This window comes from Oryctolagus cuniculus, chromosome 6, assembly GCF_964237555.1.
Source record: "Oryctolagus cuniculus chromosome 6, mOryCun1.1, whole genome shotgun sequence".
Lineage (NCBI taxonomy): Eukaryota > Metazoa > Chordata > Mammalia > Lagomorpha > Leporidae > Oryctolagus > Oryctolagus cuniculus.
Genome location: NC_091437.1, coordinates 76,657,460 through 76,673,002, shown reverse-complemented (window position 1 = coordinate 76,673,002; position 15,543 = coordinate 76,657,460). Strand labels below are relative to the sequence as shown.

The window sequence follows — 15,543 nt, the reverse complement described above, 5'->3', positions numbered from 1 at the left end:
AAAGAGACATTTCATTGACCTCTTGTCTTGCTATTCAAGAAGAATCCCCAAAAAGGGCTATTCGCACAGCTGTTTCCATAATTACGACATGCTAGTAAAGCACTATTGTACTAAAAAAAAGTTAATAGAAATTGACCGGCAGACATGCCTTCCTTGCAGTAGAGAATGCAAGTTATGCTTTAAGTGGTTGAATAAAGACTCAATGCGTACTTCTCCAGTTAGCTGGAAGACATGTGTGCTGATTTTATATTTCACTGGAAAGGGGGAAGCATTTACTGTCTATTTTCTGCTTTAGGGTCAGATATGAAAGCATTCTGAGAAAGTTCAGGGGATAGAATTTCTTTTATTTATTTTACTTATTTGAAGGATAGAAATGAAAGAGAGAGAGAGAGAGAAAGATCTTCCATCTGCTGGTTCACTCCCCAAATGGCTGCAATGGCTCAGGCTGAAGCCAGGAGCCTGGAACTCCATCCAGTCTCCCACATGGGTGACAGGGGTCCAAGTAGTTGAGCCATCTTTCACTGCTTTCACACGTGCATTACCAGGAACCTGGATCAAAAGTGGAGCAGCTGGGACTACAACTGGTGCTCATCTAGCATCACAGGCAACAGCTTAACCTGCTGCACCACAGGGCTGGCCCCATCAATGAGATGGAATTTAAGAAAAGTGATAGCATTCACATTTTTCTTGCATTATTGTTCTGTCATGGAACTGTTATTTGAATAAAGATTTGAGTCATGGATAACATACATATGAAATAATAAATAATGGTGATGTCTACAAGAAATTTCAGAACCTTCAGGCATTTTGTGATGGCCTCTGTGTTTTCATTTGTACTGGGGATATTTTTTCAAGGCCACAAAATGATGAAAATCCATATACATTTTTGTCTTCAAGTGCTTTATGAAACCTATTTGTAACCAGCATTCCAAGTGGAAATGGATCCCCTTTCTCTTTAAACCTTTTCAGTCCAAATATAATGGTTGATTGTCACTTAATAGCTACTTGCAGATTTTTTTCCAAAGACCATTTACCCTTGGCCAAGAGGCAAGATTGACCAGGTGTAAATTATTTAGGATCTTTGATAATCATATTACTGCTGCAAGCCTCTGGAGTTCATAGATACTACTGTTGTTCACCTGGAATAAATGGACTGTCAGGCAGTACAGCATACCTGGACAATAAATTACTCACAATAGGAATTTGGAAGACATTTTTTCTTCCATGATTGCATGATGTAGACAAAAACCCAGAGGTAAGCCCTGAGCTACCTTTCAAGTTTCTTCTAATATAAGCTTTCAAAAGGAAACCTAATGTACAACATATAACAACTAATACATTGTGTACCATGCATCTCTCAGTAGTTATGCATATTCACATTTAAACATGAATCCCTAGCCAAAATCCAGTGATATTTAAAGGAAAAGAGACCCACTAAGGCAAGGCATTCTGTGTAGTTTTACTTGAATGTGCCGTGATCCCCTCCCTCCACCACAACCTGCAGCCCATGCTCTGTCCCTCTGTTTTCCAGGTGTCCAACTCCAGGCTGCGATGGATCAGGGCATGTGACAGGGAACTACGCTTCCCACAGAAGGTAGGGCTGGCCCCATATCTGGGAGATGGAAACCAGCATGTCAGCAACAATACTCAGTGAGATCACATGGCTTTCTTGTGTTCTTTCTTGGGTACATATTTCAGTTTGTCTGGCTGCCCTCGAGCAAGGAAAGGTGGTGTCAAAATGACCCCTACCAAGGAAGAAAAGGAAGATCCTGAACTTAAGTAAGTGCAGCAGTGGAGGCATTAGGGATAGCCGGGTCCTTGTCGAGTGGGAGGGACCGGGGTTGGCATGCAGCTGGGCATCAACAGAGTTTGGGGGAAGGTTTGACCTGTTAAACACAGGACTCTCAAAACTGGTTCCACGTTCCTTTGATAATGGAAAAGACAGGGAGGTAGTTTCTACTTTCTGCAGTTTTAAGGGATGTAGCACTGTGGAAGTGTTATAGAATGACAAATAATGGTGTCATTTCCCTTGAAACTTTAATCTAAGGTGAAATTGCATCTACACTGAATTACTTCACCTAAGAAATATGCTACAAAGTCTTGGATAATATAAGGGTACTTCAAAAAGTTCCCAGATAATGGAACTACTAAGTTTATTTTGGTGCAAAATAATGTTGTTATCCATGCATAGTTTCTCTGCAATACACATTTACCCATTAACTTTTTGAAGACTCCTTGTATATGCAGATATGGATGTTGAAATTTAAATTGCTTCCTACACATCTTTTCTAAATACAAAATTTGAATACATGTAAAAGCCAAAGACAACATTTAGAAACTAAATACAGATATATACAAATACAACATTTTAGAAACCAAAATTCCAGTCCAGTGTTGTAGTGTATAGCATTGATTAAAGCAGTTAACATTTCATATCACTGGTCTTTGGAAGCAATATAACATAGTACTTACGTGGTTGGCTCTGGAGCTAAAACATGGGTCATGAACTTGGCTCCACCTTTTGTAAAATTGCTGGCAAGTCGTCTAAGTTCTCTAAGCCTCCTATTTTCCACCTACAAAATGGGATCATAACACTCTCCACCCAGTTGTTTGCAGTGAATATTAAATGAGCTTATGCATGAAAATTGCTTAACAAAAAGCCTGCAGAACACTGGTGCTATTGTTTTTCTTTTTTTAAAAAAAGACATTTATTTGTTTCAAAGTCAGTTACAGAAAAAGAAAGAGAGACAAAAAGAAAGATCCTCCACTGGCTGATTCACAATTGCCAGAGCTGGGCCAGGCTGAAACCAGGAGCCAGGAGCTTCTTCTGGGTCTCCCATATGGATTCAGGGGCCCAAATACTTGCACCATCCTCAACTACTTTTTCCAGGCCATTAGCAGCGAGCTGGATAGCAAGTAGAGCATCCAGGACAAGAACCGGTGCCCATATGGGATATTGGCATCACAGGTGGCGGCTTTAACCACTATGCCATAATGCTGGTCCTCACTGGTGCTACTAATGCAATGCTGTCTTGCTAGTTGAGGTGGCATCTTCTAAAACTTCGGAATTTCACTGCTTGTCCTCTGAGCAGTATAGAACTTCTTCCCAGCTGGTAATGTCTCTCTTCCTGTGTCTCTCTAGATGTCCCGTGATGGGGTGTGATGGCCAAGGTCACATATCAGGTAAATACACATCACACCGCACAGCTTCTGGCTGTCCCCTGGCTGCCAAGAGACAGAAGGAGAATCCTCTCAATGGGACCCCCCTCTCCTGGAAACTGAACAAACAAGAACTGCCACATTGTCCCTTGCCAGGCTGTAATGGGCTGGGCCATGTAAATAATGTCTTCGTCACCCACAGAAGGTAACATTTGTGTTCTTTTTGTTGTGTTGTTGGGATTGGATGTCACCTAGACTGCTTGGAGGTGGGGGTGAGGGGGCGGAAATCCTCCTAAAGAGTGCTAGTTGTAACATTTTTTATGTTACAATGCTGTATCTTGCTAATACATATTTGACTAGCCTGAAGAAAGAAAAATTTTGTTCTCTCTCCTTCTGAAAATTCACTAGATGCTTTTAAGGGCTCTAGAAAACTGTTCCTTTGGTTTTTGTGTTCTAAAATATTGCTGCTATTTTTAAATGGTTCTGTCTTTTAATGTTTTGCTTCAGTTCCAAGTGGTGATATCTACTCTATTATGTTATGCAATTGTGAATGTTCACCTTGCATATTTATATCATTCCTCCCTTCTCATGAACTGGCTCAGTTTCAGGCAAAAACTGCAGTCATTTTGCTGCTGGGAAGATGTGATTCAGCCACAGCAGCCAGAAAGAAAATGGCACAGCCACCACTAAGAATACAACAGGATAAGGGGAGATTTAGACAACCCTTTGATAGTTCCACAATGACTTAATTCTATTATCACTGAGCGCTGCATATTTCATCCCAGGCCTTTGTTGGACAAGAGTGATCTCAGTCCAGCTCTTTGGTTCACATTCTACCTAAAGGAAAAGAACTAGAAGATTCACTGCCTGCTTCTCCCATCCATGAGCCCCCTTTTAGTCATGTGGGCCAGTGCACAGGATGCCAATTTAAAGACCAATGAATCTTTTAGGGAGCCTTTGATACTTTGCATATGAGCAGTAAACAAAAGTTGAAAACAGCAAAATTGGAACATTCTGACATTTTGTTCAGTTCTGAAGATTTATATCAATGGTATCAGAAAATGAAGACTTCTAGGAAATACTTGTTTAAAAATACAAGGTACTTCAAAACATTCGTGGAAAAATGAAATTAAAAGATAAGTTGATTTTAGGGCTGGCCTTGTGGCATAGCAGGTAAAGTCATTGCCTGCAATGCCAATACCCCATATCAGAACTGCTTTGTGTCCTGTCTGCTCCATTTTGGATCCAGCTCCCTGCTAAAGGCCTGGAAAAAGCAGCAGAAGGTAGCCCAAGTGCTTGGACCCCTGCCACCTACATGGGAAATCCCAGCCCTGGCTGTTGTAACCATCTGGGGAGTGAAACGCAGAGGGAAGATCTCTTTCTCTGTCTCTCGTTCTTTCTCTCTCTCTCTGTGACTTTTAAATAGAAAAATAAATAAATCTTTAAAAAATAAGTTTAGCACAAAAGAGTAGAAATTCATATTTTATAATGCACATTATCAATGAACTTTCTGAAGAACTTTTGTATGCATGGATTTCAAATTTTTTCTACAAAAATAAGCTATTTGTAATTTCTATTTTCTGCAAACTTTTTGCAGTGTTCTCATATGTGCAATGAAACAGGCTGATGGATAAAACTTGAATTGTTCAAGTGGTTTACTTTTTGATGCCTTTCAAAGCAGGCTCATGTCCACAATATCACATATTGCTTCACTCTGAATTTGGATCATCATTTCATATTGAGAATAGCAGCCACTAATCAAGTGCTCCTAATGGCAGAGTTATTGCACAGTAGCTTCCCTGTCTTATAATGACCTCAGTAATAACCATGTGGACAATGATAAAAAAGCACTAGGAACAGGAATTTAGCATATTAGTTAAGACACTGCTTAAGATCCACTTCTCGAAGTAACTGAATTTGATTCTTGGCTCCAGCTCCTAACTACAACTTCCTAATAATGCAAACACTGGGAAGTGGCAGCCGTGATGGCTCAAGTAGTTGGGTCCTTGCTACCCCTGTGGAAGACCTATGCTGAGTTTCTAGCCCTAGCTTCAGCCTGACCCATCCTGGACATTGCAGATATTTAGGGGAGTGAACCAGTAGGTGAGAGCTCTCTCACAGTGTGTGTGTGTGTGTGTGTGTGTGTGTCTCCCATCTGTATCCCTCTGTCTCCCTCTCTCTATGTCTCTCTGCTTTTTATTTATTTTCAAAAGCTATAAAAATACTAGTGTCCTATGGTCACCATATCCCTCAGTTAGCAATAATAGGATTATCTCCTGAAGTTGCGAGAAACTTTTAAATGACAACACCAAGTCTTGGTGAGGATGTGGAGGAACAGGGATCTCGCTGTGCTGTGTGAGGTTACTACCTGTTACTGCAAGTAGTGCCATTGTAAGTAGCAAATTCCCTTAAAATGACCAGCTGAAAGTAAATAAATGAACACCAGCCAAGAGCAGTCCAGCTTCCAACCCAGAGGTCCCGTAGCATTTTTTAATCTCAAGACCTATCTGAAAAGGTATGAGGCAGCCATGCCCTTCTAACTCCAAATTGGAGACAGCCCATGTACCCACTGACAAGCAAGTGGTTGAACAGACAGCAGAGCTGCCTCACAGTGATGGAGATGAGGGCCCATACACACAGCAAACTTCAAAACACAAAGCTGAGTGGGAAAAGTCAATGCAGAACATGCACAATATGATTCTGTTTATGAAAAGTTTCATAGCCAAATCTGATTTTATAAACCTAGGCCACTGTTGGCCTACAGTTCAAGTTAATGATGTTCTCCTGGAGACAGGAGAAGCCAATTGCTGAAGGGCCTATGGCACTTCACAGATTTTACCAAGGCATGTCCTATGTTTTAAGGTAAGTGATCTTCCTTTTAAGAGTATTCTTTAAACTGTAAGTGCCTGTGTAGGTGTTACATATTTCATCGTAAGAAAAAAATCATGAGTTAAAACATATGATGGTTCTTCAAAAAGTCTGTGGAAAATAAATTGAAATCTGGAGTAGACATTTAGCCTACCTTAATATTAATTTGCCAGTTCAGATGCCCTCATTTTATATCAGAGTTGTTAGGAAGAGTCACAGAATAGAGAGGAGGCAGTGTACGAATTTACAGCCAGACCAAATTTATTCAGAGAAAATAAATCAGTAGAGGTGGGTGACCAACTGCCCACGTGCTCATGATGGAACACGTGGCAGAAGGCCCCAACCCCCAGGGGCTGGGCCTTTTTCTATTTTAGGAGGGCTGGCGATGGGGGTAGGGTAGGGGGCAGCAGGCAGAGGGGAATTCCTGAAACTGGTCTTTCAGATGTTCAGAGTAGCTGGTCTTGCAGGTGGCTGTAAGGGGTGAGATATGAAGGCAATAGGGTGTGAGACCCAATTGAGTTGCAAGGGCAAGGAATACATTCCAGTATTCAACTATTTTGGGCAATAAGGGAGGATGGCTGAGGCTTATGTCATTGTTCCATCAAGAGCACTTGGGTTTGATTCCAGCTCTAGCTCCTGACTCCAGCTTCCTGCTAATGCAAAAACTGAGAGACGCAGTAATAGCTCAAATTATTGGATCTCTATCCCCCATGTTGGGGACCTAGATTGTGTTCCTTGCTCCTGACTTCAGCCCTAACTGTTGTGAGCATTTGGAGAATGGATAAGAATCCCCTTTCTCTCCCTCTCTTTTTCTCTCTCCCTGTTTTTGTTTCTCAGTATCTTTCTCTGCCTCTCATTAAATAAATAATAAAAAATAAATGTTAAATCCATGAATTTTTTCATTCAAATGATTATCCATGAACTTTCTGAATACCTCTTGTATAAACTGCAATGTTATTGCTGAAATATTTTCCAGGAGGAAAGCAATCAAGAGTTTAGACAAAGGAGTAATTCAGAGTTCATTGCCTTTCACTAGAGAGTTATCGTTCTTTCTTTTTCTTAAAAAAAAAAAAAGAGATTTTATTTATTTACTTAAAAACTAGAGTTACAGGAGACAGAGGCAGAGAGAGAAAGAGAGGTCTTCCATCTGCTGGTTCACTCCCCAGATGATCGCAACAGCTGGAGCTGTGCAGATCTGAAGCCAGGAGCAAGGAGCGTCTTATGGGTCTCCCACGTGGGTGCAGCAGCCCAAGGACTTGGGCCATCTTGTACAGCTTTCCCGGGCCATAGCAGAGAGCTGGATTGGAAGTGGAAGAGCCAAGACTTGAGCTGACGTCCATGTGGGATGCTGGCACTGAAGGGGCAGCTTTACCCACCACACTACAGTGCCGGCCCCAAGAGATTTGTCTTTCTAATTCAAACGTTTAAAAGACTGGCCTTGGCCAGCGCCACGGCTCACTAGGCTAATCCTCTGCCTGCAGCGCCGGTACCCCGGGTTCTAGTCCCGGTTGGGGCGCCACTTCTGTCCTGGTTGCTCCTCTTCCAGTCCAGCTCTCTGCTGTAGCCCGGAAAGGCAGTGGAGGATGGCCCAGGTCCTTGGGCCCTGCACCCACATGGGAGACCAGGAGGAAGCAACTGGCTCCTGGCTTCAGATCAGCGCAGCGCGCTGGCTGCAATGCACCGGCCGTAGCGGCCACTTGGGGGGTGAACCACGGAAAAAGGAAAACCTTTCTCTCTGTCTCTCTCTCTCTCTCTCACTGTCTAACTCTGCCTGTCAAAAAAAAATTTAAAAATAAGACTGGCCTTAATTTGGGGTGTTCTCTTCAGATGGAGTGCTCTTCTTTGATACAGGTAGGAGTTCAACAGAGATTATTTCCTTTCCTTTCTCCTTTGTGAAAATAACATGGAGCACAGTGTATGTGTCCATATGCAGGATTCCAGTAATAGGAGGAAGGCTTGCACTATAACAGCAGGCTTTTGTGTGTTCATTGTAGGAAGTCTAAAATTCCTGTTGTTCAGTAGCCCTTACAACCACCAGTTTCCTAATACTAGCTGACATGAAAGTTCTCCAAACAGTTGTGGAAAACCAAAGTTAAAACATGCTTATTTCATGGAAAAAATTGTGGAACCCATGCCTATTTTTTCATACACTTTCTCCATGAACTTTGTGAAGACCCTACGTGTGTTCAGGGTTCCTTCCCACAAGAGCGCTGTCCTAGGTACCTTATATGGCTCATTCCTTTACTCCTTTACAGGAACTGCACAGGGGTTATATTTAGCCTCAGTTTTCAGAAAAGGAAGAAATCTCAGGAAAGCTGCTGAGTTGCTCTTGAAGACAGCGCTGGCCCCGTCTGGGCCTGAGCACCTGTGCCTCCGGGGGTTTAATGCATGCTCACCATAGGCCTGCAACATGCTGAAGGGTTTGCAGGAGCTATGCAGTTCTCAACCAAACTGGAAATATTTGCAAAACTGACCCTACAAAATGGTTAAGAACATGTTGAGTTGTGTATCATACCATATATATATATATATATATATAATTTTATATGTAGTATATATAGGTAGTTATATATAATTATATATACCATGTAAATGATTACTATAAAGTCTTGCTTTATATCTTATATGAAAAATTGTCCCTTTGGAAAACAGAAAAATCTGAGAAATGTTATATTAAAGCATACAGAGGCACACCTATTGTTATAGAAGATTTTTGCTTTAAAACCAGAAATTCAATGGCAAGTAGAGCTCATTTTGTGCTTTGTATTTTTATTGAAAATTTTTATACATTATAATCAAGGTTTCTACTGAATAAGTCATCTCACCTTCCATTTTAAGAAGGCAACTAAAGATATAGTTTAAAATTGGTGGGATACGGTTTCAAAAAGTTTCAAATTTGGCCAAAACCATGTAAGGATCATCGTTTTCCTGCCTCTCCATTATGGTGCTTTAACTCTGCAAGTTTTGCCACAGTCTGCTAAATTCCATCCTCAAAAGGGGAAAAGAGTGCTAAAATATTCTTCCTGCCCAGTTTTTTTTCATGTTAAGATTTGTTTTAAATCCTAGAAGATATAATTACATTGGAAAATATAAAATATCAAGTGGCATTTTTGAAATGAGAGCCTCACTTTTATAATTTAGTCTTTGGTTCTAAGTTACCTAATTCTGGACAGACACATCAATAGCTCTGCCACAACACCATATCACCCTGGAGATGTGCTGTGTGGTGTCTCAGCCAGGCGGACCCCTCAGGGGAGGGGTGGGTGGGAGGCTCCTGGGAGGTATTGCTGCCCATTGTGTAACACAGACTTGCTCCAGGGCACGTTTACAGCCCATTCGTGAGTAATTTCTGATAACTTAATATGTGATACAATTCAAGACAAACTTGTGAAAACTCCAGAAAAAAAGAAAAGATCTTGAAACTTGTATAGGCTACATTTAACAGTGAACAGCTTCCGAAATGGAAGGCTAAGGTTCTAAGGTCAGTCTGTGCTTCTCATTATTTGTTTTTTCTCTGTAAAATGTGAAGATACTTCAAGATTGTAAAAATGGACTTAAAAGGTAAATTTATTGTGGTGCAAAATATTTTTAAATCTGTGCAGTTTTTTCATAATACATAACATTCCATGAACATTTTGAAGACCCTTAAAACTTACAGCTTATAAAATTTGGCCAAACCCCTTAATGTACAATATTACCTGAATATTATATGAAATTTATATTTCATCTAAACTTGATGTGGAATCATCTAGTATTTTTAAAACTATAATAATTTGGTAAATATTTATTCAGGGCTTTGATTAAAAATATTTTTTCACTTTGCTGAGTGTCTCAAACTAAAAGTTGAAATGATTGTTTTATTGGTGACTTTTAAGAAAATTTCTCTTAGGAAAACAGATTATTTTTGAGAGGCAGAGAGACAAAGAGAGACAGAAACTTCCATCTACTGCTTCACTCCCCAGATACTCACAATGCCAGGACTAGGCAGACACGGAAGCCAGGAGCCAGGAGCACAATGTTGGTGTCTGTATGGGTGGCAGGAACTCAGTTACTTGAACCATCATGCTACCTCCCAGGGTCTGCATTAGCAGGAAGTGGATGCTGAGATTGATCCCAGGCACGCAGATGTGGGACACCAGTGTCTTACCCTGGAGTCCTAACCACAGTCACAGGCCTTCCCCAGGAAAAAACATTTTAAAGACTGATTATGGTTGCTTTTACTTTGATTTCACAATTGTCCCTGCAAAGAAAATATACAACAATTTTGCAAAAGAATTAGTGACTACTTAGAATGACAAAATTTTCTGATCATAAGCAATGGAAAATGAGTTTTGTTCAATGCTGTCATCATCAAATGGATCTGATTTAAATAAAATAGAAGACATTAAAGGAAAGATGAGCTGCTGAAGAATGCAACAATTAACTGACCCGACTGTGACCACAACGGAATATAACTGTAGTAGATCCTTTTATTCTCCTTTCAGGGCAGAGATTTTTAAAATGAAAAATAATATTTAGAAGCTAAAGAAAACATTAGAAACTTTCCCATAACCAAACTTAATTTCCCACGGCAGTGTAGGTGGGAGTTGTTTTTGGCTTCTATTGATTTCAGTCATTCTGTTGAGTAAAAAGACAGGAAAAAAAAATAAAGCTAGACTCTTCTTTAATTTTCCGTGGAATTTTGACTACTTGGAAGCAGTTCTTATTCATTACATATATACTTACATATGTGTACAACTTCCTGTTTACAGAGAATAAAGTAACCAACACTACAGCAAGGCATTCACAAGAAAGCAACAGAGTAGCATTTAACAAAATGAATGAAATTCTGAAAGTGTATTAGCAGTAACTATTCAAACTCTGATTTAAAAAAAAACAGTATTTTACTTTTTTGTTTGCTGGAAGAACTTTTGCTTTTGCTGCTATTGTTAACTTCTGCAGAGAGACTGTAGGTTATCATGTAGGGATAGGCAGGCAAAAAGATAAATAGAAGGGAGTAAATAGACATTTAATTTTCATAAGAAATAATACACTTTTCACAGATGGATGTAATTTCTGTTTTTGCAGCTTATCTGGATGTCCTCTTAATGCACAAGCTATCAAGAAAGGGAAGGTGTCTGAAGAACTAATGACCATCAAGCTCAAAGCCACAGGAGGTAAGAGGGCATGGCTGGAAGTCACCAACCCCAATAGAGTGTGGATCCCAGACCCCAAAGGGATCTGCATGTCTAAGGGTCCTTTATATAGGAAGCGTAATTGTAACATATAAAAAGAAAGGCTTCCTCATGTTTGAACTAAACCTGTACCTTTATCTAAAAAACAGCTTCTTGGTTTCTCTCATACATTCCAATAAGGCTGTCCAACAGAGAAAGTCAAGCACCTGTGTACAATGGATTCAGATGTCCTGGCGGAGGCTGTGACCTTCAGTCTTCACCATGATAGTTACTGTTGCATGTGCAAGTGTGTGCATGTGTGTGCTTATGCATGAGTTACTGATGTAGGTTTCCTATCAGAAACAGATCTGGCATCTATACTTGAATCCCTTGATTTTGTTCTTCTGTACTCAAAGGGATACTTTTGGCTTGGTTATGGATAATTTAAATTTAGCAGCTATGAATAATTCTTTCTACCTCCCTACATTTCTGCCCTATATCAATGCTTTGTCAAAGTTAGGATACAGTTTCTCAGTTCGCTGGATTCCCCAATTTTCCTTTGATTCTTGAATACTCTTTTTAAGATTTATTGGCTTTATCTTAGACCTAAGATGTTTTCCATCAGAGATAATTCTGAAGCACATGAGGAATGATTTTAAGGCAATTATTTCACTTTGGAGATTCTATTCTGTTGGATGCTTCTTTGGCACATGGCTAGAATTGAGCTGGAGAAGGCTCAATCAATTTCATTTTTGCCTCCCACCTGGGACACCTGGATTGAGTTCTCTGTTCCTTGACATTGCTTCAGCCCAACTCTGACCATTTTGAACATTGGAGGAGTAGACCAGCAGATGGAAGCATGTTCGTTCTCTCTCTCTCTCCCTCTCTCTCTCTCTCTCTATCTCTTTCCCTCCCTCTCTCGCTCTTTCTCTCTCCTGAACCAAAAATAAGTAAACAAATATAGTTGGTGGGTTGCTGTTCTCCTCCGTGGGTGCCCACTGCTAAGTTGAGGAAGGGAGGGCAATGCCCATCTAGAAGGGGAAAGAGAGCCTGGACCCCAGGGGCAGACCTGTATCCTCCATTATTTCCAGCCACCAGATGCCCAGGAAAGGAGCTGCCTGCAGCTGCTCCTCAGAAATGCTCTTCAAGCCTGAATGCCTTTTGGAGTGAAGGCATTTGAAAATGTTTCTGGAAGTGAAATTCAAAGATTAGTTTCATTTGGTGCAAGACAATTTGAAATCCATGTATAGCTTTTTCATAACATGCTTTTTCTATGAACTATTTGAAGTACCTGCATATATTTCTTCATGAAATTGGAGCAATGTAATGTGCATTTATTTATATATCACTTTATTTCAAACAGTATTTAAGGCTATGGAATCCAAAATTACATGAAATAGAAGAAAAAAATTAAAAAATTAATTCCAGGAGGGCAGAGCCAAGATGGCGGAATAGTGAGGGCGCGCACCGATAGTCCAGGAAAAGATAGTTTAATAAAAGTGGAGTTACTGTAGCCTCAGGAAAAAGCTCAGGAAAAAATTGCAGAGTAAACTCTTCCGGATCTGGTGGATGTGACACAGAGGACCTACGGGGAGACCAAGGTCGCCTACCACATGGAAGCCGAGCTGCGGGAGCCGAGCCACAGAGTCTGCGCGCCAGCACTGGAAGGGGAGGTGAGACAAAAACCTCGGTAACTTGAGACATTGGCAGGGAAAGGCAGAAAGAGCCTACAGAGAACGAGGCCTGAAACCCCACTGGGGAAAGTTCACCAGGCTGACTGGAGGAGAGAAAAAGTCGAATAAATAAGGTGAACCGACACAGACATTAGCCTCTCTCTCCATTCACCTTACAAAGCCGAGCAAGACAAAGAGCAGGCACCATTTTACGTATGTAAAGTGGCACCCACCATTAGCCAAGCAGAAAAACCTGACTCTGGTGGGGAGAAACAACAGGAGGTTAACACCTAATGAAAGTGGGGAGCTAACAAACTGAGACTGTGAAAATCAGAGGAGGGGCAAGAGAACTCATTGAGTACACAAACTCGGTAACCTTGGCAACCCGGTAAGAGACTGCAGAGAAATTTGAGACCACACTGAGGGCTGCATAAACTCTTTGTGTGGTCCCAGGGGTAGAGCAGGCTAATACCCACAGGGACCAGATTTCATACATCAACTACCCTCAGTTCCACTCAGCTGTGTGGAATTACTTCTCAACTGAGTCAAGAGAGAGAGAGAAAATTACAGACCAATATCCCTGATGAACATAGATGCAAAAATCCTCAATAAAATTCTGGCCAATAAAATTCAACAACACATCAGAAAGATCATCTATCCAGACCAAGTGGGATTTATCCCTGGTATGCAGGGATGGGTCAATGTTTGCAAAACAATCAATGTGATACACCACATTAACAAACTCCAGAAGAAAAACCATATGATTATCTCAATAGAAGCAGAGAAAGCATTTGATAAAATACAACACCCGTTCATGATGAAAACTCTAAGCAAACTGGGTTTGGAAGGAACATTCCTCAATACAATCAAAGCAATTTATGAAAAACCCACGGCCAACATCCTATTGAATGGGGAAAAGTTGGAAGCATTTCCACTGAGATCTGGTACCAGACAGGGATGCCCACTCTCACCACTGCTATTCAATATAGTTCTGGAAGTTTTAGCCAGAGCTATTAGGCAAGAAAAAGAAATTAAAGGGATACAAATTGGGAAGGAAGAACTCAGACTATCCCTCTTTGCAGATGATATGATTCTTTATTTAGGGGATCCAAAGAAATCTACTAAGAGACTATTGGAACTCATAGAAGAGTTTGTCAAAGTAGCAGGATATAAAATCAATGCAGAAATATCAACAGCCTTTGTATACACAGGCAATGCCACGGCTGAGGAAGAACTTCTAAGATGAATCCCATTCACAATAGCTACAAAAACAATCAAATACCTTGGCATAAACTTAACCAAGGATGTTAAGGATCTTACAATGAAAATTACAAAACCTTAAAGAAAGAAATAGAAGAGGATTCCAAAAAATGGAAAAATCTTCCATGCTTATGGATTGGAAGAATCAATATCATCAAAATGTCCATTCTCCCAAAAGCAATTTATACATTCCATGCAATGCCAATCAAGATACCGAAGACCTTCTTCTCAGATCTGGAGAAAATGATGCTGAAATTAATGTGGAGACACAGGAGACCTCGAATAGCTAAAGCAATCTTATACAACAAAAACAAAGCCAGAGGCATCACAATACCAGATTTCAGGACATACTACAGGGCAGTTATTATCAAAACAGTATAGTACTGGTACAGAAACAGATGGATAGACCAATGGAACAGAACAGAAACACCAGAAATCAACCCAAACATCTACATCCAACTTATATTTGATCAAGGATCCAAAACCAATCCCTGGAGTAAGGACAGTCTATTCAATAAATGATGCTGGGAAAATTGGATTTCCACGTGCAGAATCATGAAGCAAGACCCCTACCTATCACCTTACACAAAAATTCACTCAACATGGATTAAAGACCTAAATCTATGACCTGACACCATCAAATTATTAGAGAGCTTTGGAGAAACCCTGCAAGATATAGGTACTGGCAAAGACTTCTTGAAAAAGACCCCAGAAGCACTGGAAGTCAAAGCCAGAATTAACATTTGGGATTGCATCAAACTGAGAAGTTTCTGTACTGCAAAAGAAACAGTCAGGAGAGTGAAGAGGCAACCGACAGAATGGGAGAAAATATTTGCAAACTATGCTACAGATAAAGGGTTAATCACCAGAATCTACAAAGAGATCAAGAAACTCCACAAAAACAAAACCAACAACCCACTTAAGAGATGGGCCAAGGACCTCAATAGACATTTTTCAAAAGAGGAAATCCAAAGGGCCAACAGACAAATGAAAAAATTTTCAAGATCTCTAACAATCAGGGAAATGCAAATCAAAACCACAATGAGGTTTCACCTCACCCCGGTTAGAATGGCTCACATACAGAAATCTACCAACAACAGATGCTGGCGAGGATGTGGGGAAAAAGGGACACTAACCCACTGTTTGTGGGAATGCAAACTGGTAAAGCCACTGTGGAAGTCAGTCTGGAGATTCCTCAGAAACCTGAATATAACCCTACCATACAACCCAGCCATACCACTCCTTGGAATTTACCCAAAGGAAATTAAATTGGCAAACAAAAAAGCTGTCTGCACCTTAATGTTTATTGCAGCTCAATTCACAATAGCTAAGACCTGGAACCAACTTAAATGCCCAACAGTAGACTGGATAAAGAAATTATGGGACATGTACTCTATAGAATACTATACAGCAGTCAAAAACAATGAAAC

General features: G+C 40.5%; 1 protein-coding gene across 2 annotated transcripts in view; it reads left to right on the top strand.

Moving 5' to 3' along the window:
- ST18 (ST18 C2H2C-type zinc finger transcription factor) overlaps positions 1-15,543 on the top strand; it is a 125,838-nt gene that overhangs the window by 96,047 nt on the left and 14,248 nt on the right. For both annotated transcript variants that reach the window (XM_017341299.3, XM_017341297.3), the window contains 4 exons: positions 1,532-1,594; positions 1,699-1,779; positions 3,143-3,364; positions 11,095-11,183. In XM_017341299.3, the coding sequence (XP_017196788.2) occupies positions 1,532-1,594; positions 1,699-1,779; positions 3,143-3,364; positions 11,095-11,183 (455 nt within the window). The remainder of the gene's footprint in view (positions 1-1,531; positions 1,595-1,698; positions 1,780-3,142; positions 3,365-11,094; positions 11,184-15,543) is intronic.